The 19,913-nt window shown below is 37.6% G+C and overlaps 1 protein-coding gene across 1 annotated transcript; it reads right to left on the bottom strand.

Annotated features, from left to right (window-relative positions):
* Positions 1 to 527: 527 nt before the first annotated feature.
* AGA (aspartylglucosaminidase) lies at positions 528 to 16,973 on the bottom strand. The gene is made up of 9 exons (XM_075500286.1): positions 16,804 to 16,973; positions 14,663 to 14,816; positions 13,905 to 14,017; positions 10,240 to 10,352; positions 9,151 to 9,265; positions 7,010 to 7,085; positions 6,096 to 6,203; positions 3,831 to 3,964; positions 528 to 2,990 (listed from the first exon to the last, which is right to left on the bottom strand). Exons 1-9 carry the CDS (start codon positions 16,949 to 16,951, stop codon positions 2,890 to 2,892), a joined length of 1,062 nt encoding a protein of 353 aa, XP_075356401.1. The 5' UTR covers positions 16,952 to 16,973; the 3' UTR covers positions 528 to 2,889.
* Between the last annotated feature and the right edge of the window lie 2,940 nt (positions 16,974 to 19,913).

Below are 19,913 nucleotides of genomic sequence, written 5' to 3'. Positions count from 1 at the left end.
TGTCTACATTGGATAAAGCAATAATTTGGTGAGAAGTTTTAGAAAAATAAAAAAGCAGGCTAGCTAGAAGCTAATGAACTTAAAACACAGTTGGACTTAAAATTACCCCACAGCTTTACAGACAGGATGCATTCAACTGTACCACTAACTCTAACTTGCAAATACTCATATTCTGTGTAGGTTTTTTCTGTGCTTTGTAGTAAAAGTTCAAGAGTAAAAAACCTTAAAGATACAAAATTCCTTGAAATCAGAAACAGTAAGATTTTTTTGGTTTTTGCAACCACAACAGAAACCATCATAGAGTTTTCGCTTACTTTTGGCAAGAGTTTGTAGTTGTAAAAAGCTTTCTTAGAAACACTCACGTGTCTGCTAAGCATAAGAGAACAGCACTACTATTAACAACATTTAAAAAGAAATATTTCTTTAATATAAAATATTATGCAAATTATTTTTAAAATTAAGGATTCTGTCCATAACATGTATAAATATTATAATTTAATATACTGTCAAATTAATATATTAAAATAGTTTACACAAACTAACCCTTTCATTTATGACAACTAATTCAGCATGACAAAGAAACCGACATTATTAAACTACATGTCTTAGTACATATGTCTGACGGAGACAAGTTCATGTATAGATGAGCTGACTATGCAGTAAGAATTGTAGCTTAGTGGCTTCAGGTACACTGTTATAGCGTACTCATGATCTTTCAGCATGGGCACTCATAGCCTCTAAAGGTGTACCCTAGCTAGCACAGAGTGGCATAAGCACACCAGAAAGCAAGCAATGGATGTTCCCAACCCCTCTCAAAAATGAATCCTGGTGGATTCAGCTGCAGCAGTTTAAGACATTACTACTCAGCTGCCAGAACTAAACCATCTATGTTCACAATCCACGATGCTATCTTCAAAGTAACAATCATTGGATTTTATTAGTCTATTTGCACTTGACTGCCTGAGTCGTCTGAAGATACAGCAGCCATGGCAGAAGGGTTGTAGATAGGACAGGTAGAAAACTTACCTTCAACCACTGCAGATATATTCAGCAAGAGCTTCTTTGACTAAAGCTTGTTGTGGCCTACAGTGACCTCTGCTATGAGATGCTCTAAAGATCCAGTGACAGAAGTGAATCACCAAATAAATTACTTGGTTGATGAAGTTCAACAGCAGGCCATTAAACATGGCTATTCTAGTTTGAATGTTTTTTTCCAACTTTCAAAGATACCAACTCAGAACATACGGCAACAATCATCCTAAACCACAGTACACAAGCATTTAAACAACCTTACTTATAAATGATACATTAAGGTGTGCTTTTATTACCCAATGATTTTATTCAAGTAGGCAAAGAATAATTAAAGTGTTTATGACAAGACATGCTCGTTTTAACTTGCTCCCCCCTTTTAACTTTTCCTAGCTCAAGTTTAGCAAAGATCCAATCAAATGATCAGCAAGCCACCAAGTTAAGAAAATCAAACAGATCTTCAAGTACCTATGGAAAAATCCTCAAGATGCTGAAGTTGAGGATTCATTCATACAAATGAATCCTAATATCTCTAGACACTGAAAGAGAAAGTGACAAACCCAGCTTTGTCACCTGTAGGTAACTGTCATGCTCTAGGTATGCAACTGCCCCTTTGCAGGGGTAGATGTGCTACAGGAAAGGGCAAGCGCACAGCATATTAGCGACAAGGAAATCACTGTGATTAAGATTTGTAACTTCCACTACAAAAAAAAGGTGACAGGAAGATTTCCACCTGTCTTCACATCCAGTTAGAGTCAACACAATACTCCCTGAAGGCTTGTACTACCAGGGATGTTTGGATGTCCTCTCTATTCAAATGTATTCTCAGCTGTTGTGAAACAATTTAGAAAGGTCCACAAGGAGATGCTCCTTATCTCTTAATTAAAGCTTTGAAATCTGCTCCACTACTCTTCAATCCCCTTTCCTTGCTTGTCAGCATTTGCATGCAATTTTCTTTTGAAGAGAAAAGAAAACCTGGACTAAATCTTAGAAAGGCAATTAAATATTCTCAAAATAAGTCTCACATGTAGAGGCAGAGCCCCTCCTGCTCTCTGCCCTTTATTCCAGATTTCTGCCAAATATGTTTTTAAATGGCAAAACAAATTTAACTATTTATCAGTTTTGGCTACTTAGTTCTTATGAAAACATACAGACTATAAGAGCCATTAGACACTTGGTCTCTTTGCATGCATATGACCACCTGTCCGCTTTATGAGCTGTCTTTGAAAGTTTTTTTTTTTTTTCCAGTGACCAAAGCTCTACTTTTCCCAAAAAGCAGGTGAAACTTGGTATTACTTGGAAGTAAATATACAACAGGTAACTTTCGTGGTATCTAGAACCACAGTTTGATTGTCAGGTTTGCAAAAGTTTAAAAATTGAGTTGGGATGCAAGGTAATGCCTACTAAATTCATGACTCAAGAGACCTCAGTAGTGAAGCAAATCAATTTCAGCCATTTCACTTAGATGTAGATTTTTAAACAGAGATTAATTGCCTATGCTAACTGTGAAACCATCAGCACTAACTATAATTTTGCAACTATGTTCAGTTCCCTCAAATGACATACAATCAGTTTTTTAAAACCTCGCTCTAGATTATAGTACCAGTCTACAATAATTTAGAAATAAGTTGCCAAGATAATTACATTAGGAAAGTACAGCCTAAGTTTAGTTGCCCTACACAGAGCCGTAAAAGTAGAAGATATTAAAAACAGTGAAGTAGTAGCTGCACCATCAACATACTTTTGTATTTGTTCACATGATTATGCAACAGTGAAAATAAACAACTATTTTAAAAAGTAACATCTGGGAAACATTAGCACTTTCCTCCTCTAAGTTTAGATGTTAATAGACAAAAGAAATTAAATGCAATCTACTACTTGCTCAGTTGGCTGACTTAGCAAAGGGCTAGAAACCATGAAGTGAAACTGAGTGAATCCTGGAATTTTATTACAGGCAGCACCTAGGAAAGAAAGAAAGAAAAAAAAGTATAATTTGCTACATTTAGGATTAGCATCTTTGTCATTGTACTTTATCATCTAAAGACCCAGTAACTAATTCTACTACAATGGTGTAATTATTCTTTTACAATCTGTTTAACCCAAGACATCTTGAAAGTATTTAATTTTTAGGTAAAAATACAGTGCTACTGACTGCTGTAGTGCAATTAATGCCCTTATAATACAATTCAAAACAGTAACATAAGTTAGGAAAATATCTCTCTCTTTCAATCCTGATTAACTTAATGAGTTCCTCCAACACTAATCTCTTAAACACAGAACTATGGGAAATAAGAGATCAAAGAACAGCAATAAGCAGTCTAACTAAATAAGCCATGTTGATTAGCAAATTGTATTTCCTACTGATCTAAGAGTTCACTAATGAGATGCCTGGCACAATGACTGATCTGGGATTGCTTTGAAGCTATGCTTAACATTCACATTCTCCCTGCCTTATGCCATATCTAGGGAAGGCATAAGCATTCTTTTTTAAAACCTTCAAATTAGTCATACATAGTCCAGGAAAACACATGAAGGTTGTAAACATTTTTGATTTTTACTAAGACTTGCATAAATTTTGTGAAAGTCTAAGACATCAAAATGCAGAGGAAAAATTAAAATATCTCAAGTCCACACCAGGACACAGTTGCCCTGCTAACCAGCATTTGATTTTATGAATGGCCAGTATTGCTGCAGTGTTCAAAGAATAATTAAAGACTTCTGCTTTAAAATCTACCTGCAGTTTTGTACTTCTGTGACCTAGTTAGGGTCAACAAGCTTTGTCTATTGAGCAAAATACATACCATAGCTTCCAGTTGTATTTGCACATATAACAGCACCAAAGAACTTTGGAGCATACTTCTGGATTCTGGAAATAACTTTCTGACAGGCTACTGTTGGATCTGTTCCCATCCTCATATACTCCACAGCTTGATAACTAAAAAAAACCACCCCACAACCAGACAGTTAGCCGTACTCAGGTTATATATTCTAAACTACCATTGAGAGACCTTGATTTCTTTGAATAACGGAAACACATGATAAATAATCTTTAGCCAAACTTCATATTGGCAATTATTACTCAAGTTCTACATGAAAAGTAATTAGAAACAGGACTAAAACAGACTGCAAGAAGTCATCTATCATTCTATGGCAGGACCAAGCCTGGGATAACTTTGTGTTCATTTGCAGAAGAGGCTAAGCAACAGGTCAGTTAAAGAGCTACAAAGAAGCAGTTAAAGAGTTAGTGGGTTTTATTTTTCATTGCATGATTAAGTTTGACATTAAAAGTTATTACTAGTTTTCAAAAAGGCCAATGTCAAGATAATTTTTTGAATAAAACTGACCTCCGATATCACACTACTGATAAATTACTGATTTCAGTAAGCATTAAAAAAAAATCTTTCAGAAAAAACTTAAGTTTCTGAAAACTTCAAAACTGACACTTTCTCTTTATTTCACGAATATGAAGGTACAATGTTTTGATCAAGAATTTAAGCCACTTTCAAATTTTTTGCAAGCCAATTTAAAAAAACTTCTCACTCTAAATGAGAGTAACCAAAATGAACTCCCTTTGTATCTACAGTATCATTAGACAAATGACTGTATGGGCATTGCTTGAGATGAATCAGTTGCATTTCCAAAATGTCCTTCAGAGGCAAAAAAATTACTTTCATTTTCATTTTCTTTCAGAACCTGAAGATTAAAAGATAATGCAAAATATAACTTACAAGCAAATGACAGTAGATTTTGTTTTGATGAAAGGTGCATATACCAAGACCAACTCTTGTTACACTAAGACTTATCTACAAATAGCATTAACTATAGATGTTATCAAAGTACTGCAGAAGAGAACTTCCCTTGCATTTTGAAACTCCCTATTATCTTTGATTTATTCTACCAATAAAATATGTTCAAGTTATCTATAGATAACTATCTGAATATAAAGCTATATTTCACAGCGGTCTCTTCACTAATCAAAAACTCAGTAAGATGTTACTATCTCAAAGGTGGACAGAAAATATTAGCAATTTTGCCCTTTATTTGACACTTCCTTCACTTCTGGCAGGTCAATTCTATTCTTTGTTTTCATGTGGGAATATCCAAATAACATGGAATTAGGAAAGATCTGTATCTACAAGGAACCTGTGATCAACCATCTAGTCTGAGTTGTTTTCTAAAACCCACTGGTGCCAACACAAAATGTTTTAAGCATTACAGCCAAATCCTTCAGGCTGCTAAACTGTAATGTAAGCTTTTATTGATTAACCTCATAGCAGAGCTCAACTCACTACTACTGTTGGTATCTGATACCTCAGGATAATTCATGAAGTTGTCAATTGCCTTTTATTTCAAGACTGGCTTGGAATAGCTTGAAACTCATTGAGGGCATTTGTAAATATGCAACAGCTAGTAGGCATCCATAACTGCCAGTTTCAGAAAAAGCACCCGAGTAATATGAAGGCCACTGCTATATATTCCTTCAAGCATCAGTGCCCATTATGTTCAGCACATACTTCCATAACTCATTCCTGCTGAGACCGACCCACAAGAATGACTGTCAAGACTCAGTGATGAAAACAGTCATATTTTATGCAGGTTATGCAACCATGACGACAGCACTAAAACACCTCTTCCAGTTTCAAATGAGATGCAATTACATAGGGTTGTTACAGTGACACCTCCCCACACTCCTCAGTAATCTGAGACTCACTCCTCATCCTTTCTACAATTTATAACACTTATTTCCTATACAACAAAACACTTTAGAGGAGAAAGCTAATCAGTTCTGTTAAAAAGCATGCAGGCTGGGGATACACTCATTACCTGCTGCCTGTTTGCTCACAGCTTGGCAGTATTAACGGATCTGTCATCAAGATATTTAAGTCACTTCTTTTAAGAGAGATCATAAGGATGACTTGATTCTGCTACTGTTCTTTCCCCTTCCATTCCTTCCTTTACTGTCACTTCAGCAGCCAGTAAGTCAGACTGTCTTTTTAATCAATTACTTCATTTGCTGAGCTCACATTTTGCTAGGAAAGCTAGCAAAGTCTGCCCTAAAGACAAACCTGGGTAAGAAGCGCATCATGATGTCACCATCCCCAGTAGCTGCAGCTCCTCCAGCTGTACTATCCGCATAGGATCCTGCTCCAGCTATTGGAGAATCTCCTACACGGCTGTAGTGAACAATAAAAAAAACCAAAAACTGGAAAATATAGAAAACTATAATTCACTAATTCCAGTGGGATTGCATTAAGGTAATAGCTCTTGGCCTGATATTGGCAAGTTCTTATGACTTGGGCACACTTAACTTTGTCAACCTTACTGCCTCCAGCTGGGTTAGCGTTAAACCCACAGGAGAATAGAACAGGTAAAGAGGTCACTCCACTGCAGTCAGAAGTCTTGTCTTAAAACCACTGATAAAAGTGATCTGTGATAACCTGACTGACCTGAGGCTTAATCCACCTCCAATGCACAACTGTGTGTTATTATACTGACTATAGTTAGGGCAGTAAGATTTAGCCAGTGGGCAACAGTAAGCAGCTGGGGACATTAGTATGTTCAATAACTTGTTGCTAAATCAAGAAGTTGTCTGACTTGGTTGACAGACAAGATTCCTAACTGAGTAGAAAAAAAAATCTCGAAGACAAAATACAGACCCAGGCCTCTGATTCTATGTACATTTCTTTGGAGACCTCTCCGAAACACTTCTTTGTCTCTGGTGCCTTGCCTTACAAGTTGCCTCACAACTATGCCAGTTGTTTGTGTCTGTATGGTGAACTAAGCAAGCTGAAAAACAAGCATTCCCTCAAACACAAATCATCTTGCAACTGAATTAGTTTCTCAGGATTTATAGCAGTGCCCAGAAATAAGCAAGGCCATTTTGTGATCATCACAGTCTAAAACATATAACCTTTAGACAAGCTTAACATAGGAAATGAGGGGAGAAAAAAGCTTTTTTTGTAAAACCAGAGATACTAACCCTGGAATTTTGTGGACTGCACCATTAGTAGATGTCCCAGAAGCAACAGCTCCACTCCCACCGATTACAACCATACCTAAAATTTTCAACAGGGATCAAACATATTCAGAAACACTCCTAACAAATTTATTAAATTGGCACTATGGTTATCAAACAGAACCACAATACCCAGACTATTCAAATTACTGATATCCTGAAATACAGAAAAGTCATACTCAAAGAAAACAAGTTCTTTTTAAAACACATTTGGAAACTTTTTGGATGTATTACAAGAGCTCAAAAAGCAATCTAGAACAGCGAGTGCCACACTGTTCAGCGATTGCCAATACAAGCAATCTAGAACAGCGAGTGCCACACTGTTCAGAGCTGTACGTTACTGCTGCACAAGCAGCCACTGTCTCCTGACATACACCTATGTTAACCAGTAGAGAACAAGTATCTGGTGTCACCACATCCTGCACCAGTACCATCAGAACAACAAAGTTTGGAAATTATAAATGGTAATTGAGGGAGATTAAAAAAAATCAGAAGGATGAGTTTATATTTGGCAGAAGGGGAAATACTGCCTACCAAAGTAACAAGAACTACGTAACAGACAATCAAATATGCAGATGAGCCTACGCCTTGCTAATTTTGTGCTGATAAGGAAGCCACTGCCTCATATTAGAGAAGCTTAGATTGCCACTTGGAACAGGATTTGGGATCAGCTGCTTCTCCATAGAGCAAGACTGCACCTCTTTAAGAGAGGGCTGAAATTGCTGCTGGCATCAAACTCCAGTACAAAGTGAGAGCCAAAAAGCAGAATTTGAAGAGCTGAATTCTGGTTCTCTGACCTCACTAAGCAGTACCTCCTTCTCATAGAAAATTTTCCTCACCAGCGGAAGCTAAAAGCATAGAGGCACTGACTCTATGGCCACCATTAGCCTCTGCAAAAAGACTGGAAGGCCATCAGTTCCTACCAACTTCCTAAATGCTTTCTGAATGAAGACTTCTTAAAATACCAAAGAGACATTTCATATATAAAACAACAGGGTGGGAGAACTTGAAGTACAAATACAAGTGTCATCATTTACTACAAAACAGCTTAGGACTACTTAATGATACATCAATTCCCGAACTGTATTTAGCAGATTCCCCTCTCATCCTGACACTCCACAATTTCTGAGTTTTCTAGCACATACTGAAGACTATCCCAGTAAAGAAAGCTACCTACCAACTTAAGAATTTGGTAGGTTGCCTGACTTCTGTAGAACATTAATTCATTATTAGTAGGGTGGACTGGAAGCAAAGAAGAAAGACTCACACTTGAAACAACTTGTTAATTCTTGGTATTGCAAATACTGTCAGGCAAAAAGTTCTGAATTGCTCAACTGAGAAAAAACCAGACTAAACCAAAAAGTGCAAGTTTTAAGACTACAAAGTATAAAGCTTTGAAAGACATGAATCTGTAACTGCTCCAGTTCTTTGTCTGATCTGCTCATTAATCAGCTTATAGGCTTAGCAATTAACAGTCCTCAATCAGTAAACTCTTAGAAGTTTTTGGGACTACTACTGCTAACCTGTTTTAAGCATAGTAGTTTCTATAGAAATGTATTGATTTAGTCAAAAGCCAGAATAGAAGAAAAATGAAAGCAAGCTTTATTTTATAAGTTTAAGGACTGTTCAACAAATATTGCTTTTGGTTGGCAACAGGACTAACTGTTTACTCGTTTCTTCCACCACCACAAAGACTTTTAAGTTGGTCTGACAGCTACAGAGGAGACTTGACCTAAGTTAACCATAATAAAGATAAAAATAATTATTTTTAATCTTGATCAGTTTTCTAAGCATCCATAGCTGCCCAAGCAATTATGCCAAGGTATCTGAGGGAAAAGCAGTAGGGCAATGAACAAATAGCTAAGGGCAAAAAATGAAGCAAGTGGCTGTGCAGCCAGTGCACTAGGAAAAGAAAACCAAACACAAAACCAAATCCCACTTTTAGGCACTCCATCCTAACACATCTTGAAGTAATAGAATCTTGAAACCACTATAAATAGGAAATAACGCCTATATGAAATACTTTTCTTTAAATTCAGCATGATTTAATCTCTAGGGGAATGAGAAAAAAAAAAATCAGCATCAGAGTTACCAAAAGTTGTTACCAATAGTATCATGATTATGAACACTTCTTTGTGAGACGGTCTGTTCTTCTTTACAAGTTACTTTTTCAGGCCGTTTGTATGGTCCACAGGATTTTGAAGAGTCTGGTACCACGTTCTGTAATTATTTTGTGATTTGCATGAATATTATGCTTCATCACTGACAAATTTAAAAATACTACAATCAATTCCTATAATCTACTACACAGGTTATCAGATGCCTAATACTTATAAAGCTGTACTGAAACCCCACAAGCTGTTTTGCTTAAGGAATAAAGGCTGACTTCTGGTATTATATGGTAAAAAGTTTTTCCTACTAGAACATTATGTTGTTCAAATTAAAGATTCTCCTTTGCTCAACTGACTGGTTAAAAAAAAAAAAAAGCTCATTCTTCAGCAAAATGAAGAAAATTTTCAAGCTAAAAAACCAACCAGACGAACTGAGCTCATTTTACTAATGTCAAGATATTATTGTCAAGTCAGTATCATAGTCAAAATATTTTCCCAACTGAAAACCACAGTATGTATTGAATTAAAATGGTTCAGCAATGCAGCATTTCATATCCAAGAAACAATGAAGACAATGTACAAACATGTAGAAATCTGCAAGACCAATCCCAAAACAAAAAAAACCCAAACCAACAAACCAACTTCACCACAACAGGCAAGTTTAATAGACAGCTGCACTAATCTGATGTGTTCACAAGTCTGCATAAAGCCTCTCTAACTATTTAAGGACCTTAATTGCTACTGTAAGGTTTTCTTTCAGAAATTTATACATCCATCAAAATACACGCACTGCTTTGTTTAGTTTGAGAAGTCTTGCCCAAATTTAGAGTTAAAAAAATAATTCCCACACCAAAATGCTATTGCAGCAAGGTCAAAGCCAGCAGGATTTAAGAAATGAGCTAGACACATACTCTTCCTGAGTCTACCAAATGCTTGGTAATTCCAAGTTCGTCCTGTATGATAAGCAAGATTTTTTTTTTTCTTCACATGTAAAGCACAACTCACATATAAGCTAAGAGGAAGAGGCAGTGTGGCATTACTGACTTTCTAAACCCACCCTTCACCACCACCACTGCACTGTACCTTCCAGTAGTTTGGCTGACAGCTTTGATTAAGCCACTTCGAATACATCGAAAGAGATTTTTGGGTAGTTAAATCTTCATATGGAAACCCCATTCTTACAGCGAACAAGGAGGCTTGAAAAGCAACAACAAAACAAAAACCATTAATTTATTCACATTTTTATATATTTTATGGTAATGCATTCATGTAAAGTTATCTAGAAAGCAAGAAATTCTACATTCTCTATGGAGATGAGAAATATGTCTTCAGGGAGCAAATATCAGCCATTTATAGTGATGTACAACTGCAACAACAAACTCTCCCTTCACTGGCAATATCAAATTTTCTCAATTCACTATAACTGTGTTAACACATGTTAAGTTTTACCATTGAAAGAGAAACAAATCCAACTCTATTAATCAACTGGACACAAATAACCTGGAGCAAGAGTGGCCTGGGCTGCATGTGTCACAGAAATATTTAAATAAATGGTATAAATAATAGTATATTTTCCTTAAAAAGCTAGTCTTTTATGAAATGTAAGTAACAGTGGCACAACATTTGCCACTAAAACACTGATACTTGCAGAAATCAGTCCACCAGCTTACATCATATTACCCTTCTTCCTTGCAGCTTTAAAAGTGACTGCTTCCTTGTTTTGAAAATTAATATAGTATGTGTCAAGGGAGCAAAAGAAATACCAACACAAGCAATGAAAGAATGCTGCACTTTTAAGAATGGCTTTTATAGTTAGGGAAAGGGAAAAGAAAAAAAAAATCAACTGTTCTTTCATCTTTTAGTTGTAGATACCTTTGATATTAGCTAGTAACAGATACTGTTGCTAGATTCAGATGTTTGAACAATTTATATTACCAATCCTTGATAATAATGTAATACACAGCTGAACAAGCTTCTCCAGTCCAAGAATTAAGAAAAGCCTTTAATTATTTCTGGACAGCTTTCCTGTGTTTTTCTTAAAAACTGACACAATTAAAGTCTCTTTGCACTCAGAGCAAAAGAAAACTGACAGCTTCAATTAAACAGATATTTACTTTCCCATTTCTAGAACAAACAGGCAGGTCTTTTTTTTATTTTTTAAGGTAAAATTGTGCTTGTGCATGCTTGTCAGTCATTCTTTCATGACTTTTGAAGCCTTGTTTCTGTTCCAGAAAGCAGAGTTGATAATTTTTACTCTCTGAACTTTTAACTTGGATTATTGGTCTAAGTATTGCTAGGACAAAAAGGGAAAAGGTCAGGTAGACTGTGATTATGAAATTTTCATAATTCAACATAATTTCCTCCAGACTATTCAGCCTGGAGAAGAAAAGGCTCAGGGGGAATCTCATTAGTGTATAAAAATATCTGAAGGGAGGGTGTAAAGAAGATAAAGCCAGGCCCCTTTAGGTGGTGCCTAGTGACAGGGCAAGAGGCAATGGGCACAAACACACACAGGAGGTTCCCTCTGAACAGCAGGAAACACTTCTACACTCTGAGGGTGACTGAGTTGCCCAGAGGTTGTAGGGTCTCCTTCCTTAGAGATATTCAAAAGCCACCTAGACATGGTCCTGGGCAATCAGCTCTAGGTGGCCCTACTTGAGCAGGAGGGTTGAACCAGATGACCTCAAGTCCCTGCCACCCTCAACCATTCTGTGACTCTGTAATACATCCTCTTCCTTAAGTTCTTTATGTACCAAAGGTTTTAAAATACCTAAACTTCCATTTTTTGAGTCAAAGTAAACAGAACTGTGAAGACTATCCAGGTGTCATGGCACTAACAGATTCCATCAGTGTTTTTAACACTGAAAGTGAAAATTTCATGTTACTTTCATTAAAACTTTACTGCCAGGAACAATGTACTGCTCACACATTTTAAAATGATCAACTACACAAAATTAATGCGTGCCACAGCTTGCCTCCTCCTCTCTAGTGTCAACCACTCAGAAATGAAATTTCAGGAGACAGACAGACTTTTCTGGATTATATCACTAAATATATTCAAATTAAAGTACAGTTTAGTTATTGGGAAAAATAAGGAATAACCTCAGCAATTTTGCATCCTGAATACAAAAACCCTGCAGAGATTATATACATTTATATGAAAAGGTTTTACTATTCTAGCTAGCTTTTCTGGTGAAAATGCAAATATTTTTATTTAGAAAATAAACTGTCATTTCTCTCACATGCTGATTTGAAGGTTCAAATGTATTCTTCTGAAGCTATAGCTCTACTTTCTCTTTATCAATCTTCACCTGGTAAAGACAACTATAGTTTCCTTTATCCAGGTTCCTATTTCCACAGAAAATACGTTCCTTCACAAATATTCTTTCTCAATTTCTCCACTGCTTTGATTCATTCACTAATATTTATCACTGTCTCCAATTTTTACTCAGATATAACTTCAGCTTTCCTGTCTTTCTTTTGACACTACTGCTAGACAGTTTCTTCTGAGGAAGGTCTCACTGACAGCAAGGACTCAGCCTTGTCCACATGACTCCATTATGCAAAGAGCTATCTTCTTAGGCTCGAAAATATATTTTAAATCAGCACTTCAATTCTGCCATTTCTTCATCTTCCTTATCTTTTCTGCTCATTCTACCAATCAAAAGTTAAAAATATTTTGATAACTGCCAATGATGGGGAAAGGAGTATTACAAGCATTTCTTCCTCCTCTATTTAACACCTGACCAATTTTGTTTTCAGCATCACCTGTGAAATCTCTCTTACCAAAGCTACTTGTAACCTAATCATGGCCAACAGCTCGAATTAAATAGAATCTGCAAATCTCTCTCTCTTTTCAGACCTTCTATCAAACACTGTCCTCACCTCCCTCTATTGCCCTATTTTACTCCATCAAAAAAACTGCTGTTGCACTTATTTCCCTACTATTCTGTACACATTAATTCCTTCAAGAATCTTTTATCTTTTCTTATCAATTTCAAAGCACTTGACTCATCGTTAATGCTCAGATGTCAATTTCCACACTTATCTCCACATTTCTTTCTGAGCAGGCACATACATTTTAAAAGTCCTTAACTGTGAGCCAAGTAACCTTCCACTCACTACTCATATACCTCCCTGGAATGTACATCTCTTTTGAAACCAGTATTATTCTAACAGCAGCAGCTCATATTTTAAAAAGCTCTACTATTCCTCCAGTTTGCTATTGCTCTTTTGTTGTGCCTAGGAGTACAGCCTCTAATGTAATTTTTTACATTCAAGTTCCCACTAATATTTTTAAACTATGAAATACAGTAATTGTGCTCAATATATAGTAAAACGTAACTGTAAACATCTATTAATTCTGTCCTCCCTTAGAAAAAGTTACTCCATGGTTTTAAATGAACTGTTTACATCCAACAGCTTCTATAGTGTCTTGCATCATACCATCTTTGATACCATTCGTATCAGTGATATTAGCAAAGCCTTGGGATTACAAGTTAATATTTGCAGTTAAATTGGTAGAAAGACCATAACATTGTATTTTTCTTTTCGTGTCCAAATAATGGACTAAAACCTAATTCATACACATGTAATAAGAGAGTAAACACTTCTGAATTATTTGACTAGATTCATTTGATTGTCAGGGAATCCTTCCACCTATATTACCAAGATTAATATATGGCAATTTTAACAGGAAGTGTTTTAAGAAGAGGGTATGACTTGGAAACAGTTAAAGGAATAATTACCTGACTCTCCCACTAATAACGTATGTTTAGTGTATTCAATGACCTTTCGCGCTACACCAATGGCATTTTTTACATGTCTGAGATCCGCAACTGCCCCAACTTCCATAGTGTTGCTGGAAACAAGAAATATTTAAAACTTATTAAAAATACACGAATAATTGTAGATTTTTTAGTAGACAAAATGTGTTCTCATCTAAATTAGAAAGCTTGCTCCTTTAACACATTGCTTTAATTGTTCTATGCCATAGACAGATGGCATCACACTAGTAGGGAAAAACTTTGTACATACAGTTTCCTTTCACAGCCATGGGGATGTTGCTCAAGTAACAATAACTCCATCTGCAGCAACATTTTCAATAGAGTAACTATATTATTACATAAACTCATAACATGAACCACACACTTACAATTGCTTTTTAATCAGGACAGCTTTAAATGGTAAATAAAGTATAGAAGACAATTGCTCCAGAAGTGCATTTATGGAACGAATGTAAAGGGAAAGCTTACAATGCTACAAACCATCTGCTTTACAACTGCTATATCTAGAGCTGGATTACTACACTACATGTAAAGGTTCAATAACAAACATTCTTAGCTACTCTTCCACCAATTACATAAGTATTTTTCCTAATTCCATAAGTTAACATATAACTTGTCCCACAGTCAGCCCTACAACAAGATCATCTCTGTAACAACCCTTACATTAAAGTGAGCAAAAAGTTACAGGGATCATTCTTTTCTCCATGTGGTTTCCTTACCCATCCATAATCATTGCGTCCAGTGTTGTTTCTCCACTTTCATCTGGGCTTCCTCCATATCCCACACTCCCATCGCATTGGTCAATCTCACACTGACCACAGCCTCTCTCAATCGCATCCAGCTCAGAACCTCCCAACTGTAATACTCTCCAAGCTGTAATCAACACAAATAATCAAATGTCACCAGTGAAAACAGTCTCCACTACTGCTTTAAAAATCTTTTAAAGATAGACATGATGAAGATGCACTATATAAGTGGATAAAAAAGTAAACTATAACTTACAGGGGAAATAAAGTAAAAATATAAATATATTCCAAAGAATGTAAAGCATTACTTTTCTAAATACTGTTTTTCTTGCATATCTGATTAGTGTTTCTGACTGAGAAATGAATCTTTTTTCCCTGACCGGGAAGGTGTTATTCACTAACAATCATCACAACTTCTATATATTAAATAACCTCCTGTGCCCAGAACCAACCATTACTTTATCAGTGTTTATTTAAAGCCTTTTGGGAGAAGGGACAGGGAGAAGCAAAACTTTTATCTCAAAAAAAAAAAAAAGTTATAACAAGCAGCCTTCAAAAGCTTCATATGAGAATACTAAGTGTTCAGCTGCAGAATAAAAAGATCTAAACCATACAGTGATCTAAAAGATCTAAACCTACATCAGTAACTACAGAAGAACAAGAAGAAAGTGGAAACGATATATAAGAAATTACAGTCTCCACATTTTCCTGTTCAACCCTTAGTCTTCTACTCTTTAGGATCTAGCTCGTGGTGCAGTTTCGTAAGACATTACAGATGTGCCAAATGACATGACTTGAATAAACTAGGCCTGAAGGCTTTGCACATATAACATTTCACAAGACTGGACCTCAGCCAAGATTTCCCAAGATGCCTGAGCTTGCCGCCATTGACAGTTGCAATCCTGCTTCCTCCTCCTTGTGCTGGCTCTGGTGTTCCATCATCTGCCAGACCCAGCACAGGGGAGGCAGCAGAAGCAAACTATTACACTGTCTCAACCATCTCAAGAAGCCTCATCTTCACAAATGCTGCATGCAACTACATGAAACCGCCTGCATCAAGGAAAAAATAAGACTTAATACCTAGCATCCAACTCCACATATGCTTACCTTTATTATAAACTTAATAGGAATACTGCTCCAATTCCTACTACCTTTATTGCTGTGAGCAGCCTTAACACAAGCTTTCAAAAGCTGCAAAGCAAGGGCCTTGCAGTTTTCATGACTGTATTTCACTTCTGACCTATACAAGGCTTTATAGATAACCTATTTCACTAGCAAGGCTTCCCTAATAAGGAGTTATTTACAACCCAACTATGCTAAAATAGCTTATGAGTCTTTTGAAATCAGTATCCACAATTAATTTATGTTGCCATAGGAAAACCTGCTTTGACTGTCAATAGCACACCACAAAATAACACAGAGCTCTAAAAATATAATATTCAGAACTATCTAAAACTTTGGGGGCAAGAATGAATCTCAGAAGGGCACCATTAAAAACAAGTCACCATTGTGAACAGCCACAAGAGTGTAAACCACATTACTGGCAAACAATGTTTTTAAACTAGCTTTTCCACAGCTCATAACCCCATCTTTTTTTTTTTTTTTAAACGCATTTTTCCCAACCTTGAAAGTTAAACCATCTGCTTGCAGGCTCTCAGGTAGCACCAGGGCTCAGCGACAGAGCACCACGAATGCAAACGCATGCTCAGGGGCTTGGCCCTTTCCCACACGGAGGTAACCTGGCTCCCCGACGCCCGGCCCAGGGCCGAGCTCCCCCGAGACCCGAGGCAGGCCCTTTCCAAGCACGCAGAGAGGCGCTGCAGGCAGTCTCCCTGCCGATACCGGGGCTCGCCCTGATCCGTGAGGGGAGCCGAGCGGGCAGGAGGGAGCCCAGGCCCACTGCAACCAGAGCCGTTTAACGGAAGTAAGGTTACAACCCGCTTCTTCTTACCACACTCAAGCGCGGTCACGCCTGAGAGCTTTATTTTGCTTTTAAGCCAACACCCAGAGCCCCCTGCCAGCCCCTCAGCAGGAGGGCGCTGCAGGAGAAGCACCGAGCGAGGGAGTGATCGGCACTGCCCTGCCCCACCCGGCCCGGTCCCCCGCCGGGGCACCTGTCTCTGCGGCCCTCCTAAACGCCCAGGTGTTGATGACCACAGGCAGGGCAGCGGCTGAGGCGGCGCCCGCCAGCTGCAGCACGACGAGCACGAAAGGCGCGACCAGCACCCGCCGCCAGCCCCCACCGCGTCCCGCCGCCGCCATCGCCACCCGGCCCGGCCCCCACACAGCCGCCACGAACCAGGCGGCTGCGGCGGCGCATGCGCAGGCGGCCCGGCCGCGGCGGAGCGATACTGCGGCTGGCGGTTGTAGAGGAGCGCGGCGCGGAGGGCGGTGCCCGGCGCTGTGGAGTGATGCGTCTCCTCAGGCTGGGGCCTGCTGTAGGCCCCCTGAGGGACGTTTTTGTGGCAAGGAAAAGCCTAAATGCCTCCCAGCAAAGGCCAAGGCCCGATGCAGATTAAAATACAATTTATATTTATTGTACTTCTGGATGCGTGTTAAAAGCCAGCTTCCTTGTGTGGCGGTCACAATCTGTTGATGAAATTACTGGTGCTGGAGTGTCAGAGATGGGCGGCAGTGGTGGGGACGGGGCTGTGTGGTGAGCGCCAGCAGAGACCCTGAGCCAGGCTGGCCCTGTGGCTGTGGGGTGGGGGCACACCAGATAAAACGTATTCAAAAGCAGTCTCCATGTATGCCCATGAGATTCACATGCAGTGTCTTTAGGTGCTGTCTTGTTAACATGTATGTTTTTGTCAAAAGTGTCTTAATGGCACAGAGACGTTTCTGCAAAGGGTGCATTTTGGGATCTACTACAGCGAATAGCTTACAGAAGAATTTGTAAAAAGCCTTGCTTTATAGAAATCATAAAACACATAACAAGTAATTTCTTAATTCTGCCCCTGCCTTTCAAGCTTTTCATTATAAACCATTAGCAATAGTTTAAAGCCATTTGACACGTTGGTGTAGTAGTCTCACTGTTTTCAGGTCTGTAGGCTTGCCTGCTGTCAGCGTAATGCACCAATTTGTGTTCAGGGCTGATTACGATCATCAGCCAGCTATTATTTCTGAATGACGAGAAAAAAGGTAGCTTCTGCTTCTACCAGAGGAATTGGATATAAAATATAATTTTTTTTTTTTTTTTTACTTTTTAAGCTCATTCTCATTACTCCTTTTCAATATATGATGGGCCAAACTCAATTACACTTTACCAGCAGTGTCACTGGTCTTGTATTTGTAGTAAGAGGAGATACTTGGACCTCATGTGTGACAAGCTCAAGCTTGTAGGCATGCATAAATTGTAAGTGTACCCAAGCTGATTTAAAAAGCCTGAAGCAATATTATTTTTATTATAACAAAACCGTTCACAGTCTTTGGAATTAAATGGTTGTCACAAAAGAAATGTATTATCCTTTATTACAGAAGTCACAAAATAATAAAATACAGTATTGAGTTTGACTTTAGTAATAGTATGGCCTTGGTTTCAGCCAGCTCCCAAAAGCAAAACCACAAGTAGTCTAGAGAAACCTTTACTCAGGTAAATACTCTTAGCTGATTTATTTCTGATATTACTGTTCTTATTTCTGTCACGTATTTCTGTGTAAAGCTGTTGGGGAAGGGAAAAGGGCCAAAATACAGATCTGAATTAATGTTAACTGAAGGAAAAAAGAGGAAAGTGTTTTCAGGAAAGTAATTTAGTAACAAGTGAAAAGGAAAACAGAATCAAACATGTTTCTAAAATTGATACATTAATGATATTTTTCAAATATTGTTTTCTTTTAGCCAGAAAAAATGGACCATTATGAAAGAAAAACACTTTGATATGGGTGTCATTCACATAAAAATATTGACTGTGATGGTTGCATCTGCAGGCTGAGACTGCACAGCTGTGGAGAGAATATTTTGTACAACTTGAAACAGCATAACATTATGTTTTGAGGCCCATGTAGAAACTCAGTTGGTTCGATTTCTGTGGTATGCTTTCTAACTGGTATTCATGTGAATGACTTCCTTCTAGAAGTAAATGCAATAATGAATCCATGCTTTACTGTATATAATGTTATTTAATATAATATATTTTTATGCTAAGTGTGAAAAAACTCACAAAGCAAACACTGCTCTCAGATACAGTGTGTAAAATCAACAGCAAGGTCGAGAAACTGGTAAAAAACTCTGGGTTTACATGCTGAAAGCTGAGGAGAATTTGAGCAGTATCTGTACAAGACAACTCTGCAAGTTAGTTCTGCTACATCCATCCAGGCTCTTGATTTGCCTTCTGTCTCTGATATAAAGTATTTTAGAATTGGTCTTTGAATTTAAAACTTGTTAGTATTTTCATAAAAATTAGCTGCTGTTTTATATCAGTTCTTCCTACATCAGCAGTGAAGCTGTACCTTAGTCTGTTTGCTCCCCGATACTTACTGTTCTCTTAGAGACTGTAGCTAAGATAAATGCTGAGACTGGTAGACTTTTGTCTCTGCAGCTAAAAAGCAAATCAATGTTTCCACAAACAGAATTTTTCTTCAAATACATAATATTGAAAGAATATTCTAGAGAAAGACTTGTATGGACAAGGGATTACTGAGAGGATCTACAACAGACAACACTGTGACTGAATGGCACTGAGTAATTAATGAAAAACACAGGAGGAAGTTCACCTCTCTCCCTGAGAGTGTCTGTTCCTACAGTGGCCAAATTCTGACCTCAATTATATCTGTGTGACCTTATCTAGCACCATCTGTTCAAAAATGCATGCCTAGCTCCTTTTTGCTGTCTCAAACTTTCTGTAAGTGTGCTTTGAAATCTAATGAAGTATTGTAGTTATATCTCTAATTTGTTTACATTTTTATCTTGATTTTACTTACACTTTCTAATATTAACATACACAAACACACGAAAAGCAAATCTGAGAATAATTTTCTTAATAAAAATAATCAACTGATTAGCATTTGCTATGGAAACTTACCTAAGTGTCATTTTTTTTGACACCTGGGATTTTGAATCCATTATGCTTCTAATTAAAATGCATTCTTAAATGACCCTGTGTTGTGGTTTTCTATTTTGAGTAGATTTGTGGAAGCACTGTACTCTCAGGTTTTAAAATTCTTTTTTTTCTCTTTCGATCCCTTTCATGGCCTCTTATGACACATATGTTCTCTCATTTACTGAA

Source organism: Mycteria americana, chromosome 4 (genome assembly GCF_035582795.1).
Source record: "Mycteria americana isolate JAX WOST 10 ecotype Jacksonville Zoo and Gardens chromosome 4, USCA_MyAme_1.0, whole genome shotgun sequence".
Classification (NCBI taxonomy): Eukaryota; Metazoa; Chordata; class Aves; order Ciconiiformes; family Ciconiidae; genus Mycteria; species Mycteria americana.
Note: the sequence above shows the minus strand (reverse complement) of the source record. Positions and strands in the feature narration are given on the sequence as shown.

What these genes read in the sequence shown, in the direction of transcription:
- AGA (XM_075500286.1), bottom strand. Translation starts at nt 16,951, where the DNA reads ATGGCGGCGGCGGGACGCGGTGGGGGCTGGCGGCGGGTGCTGGTCGCG. An exon ending in GTCAGCCAAACTACTGGAAG is followed by an intron (nt 9,266 to 10,239) that starts GTACAGTGCAGT and finishes AAATAATTACAG; the next exon opens with AACGTGGTACCAGACTCTTC. An exon ending in ATGATGCGCTTCTTACCCAG is followed by an intron (nt 3,965 to 6,095) that starts GTTTGTCTTTAG and finishes GGTTTTTTTTAG; the next exon opens with TTATCAAGCTGTGGAGTATA.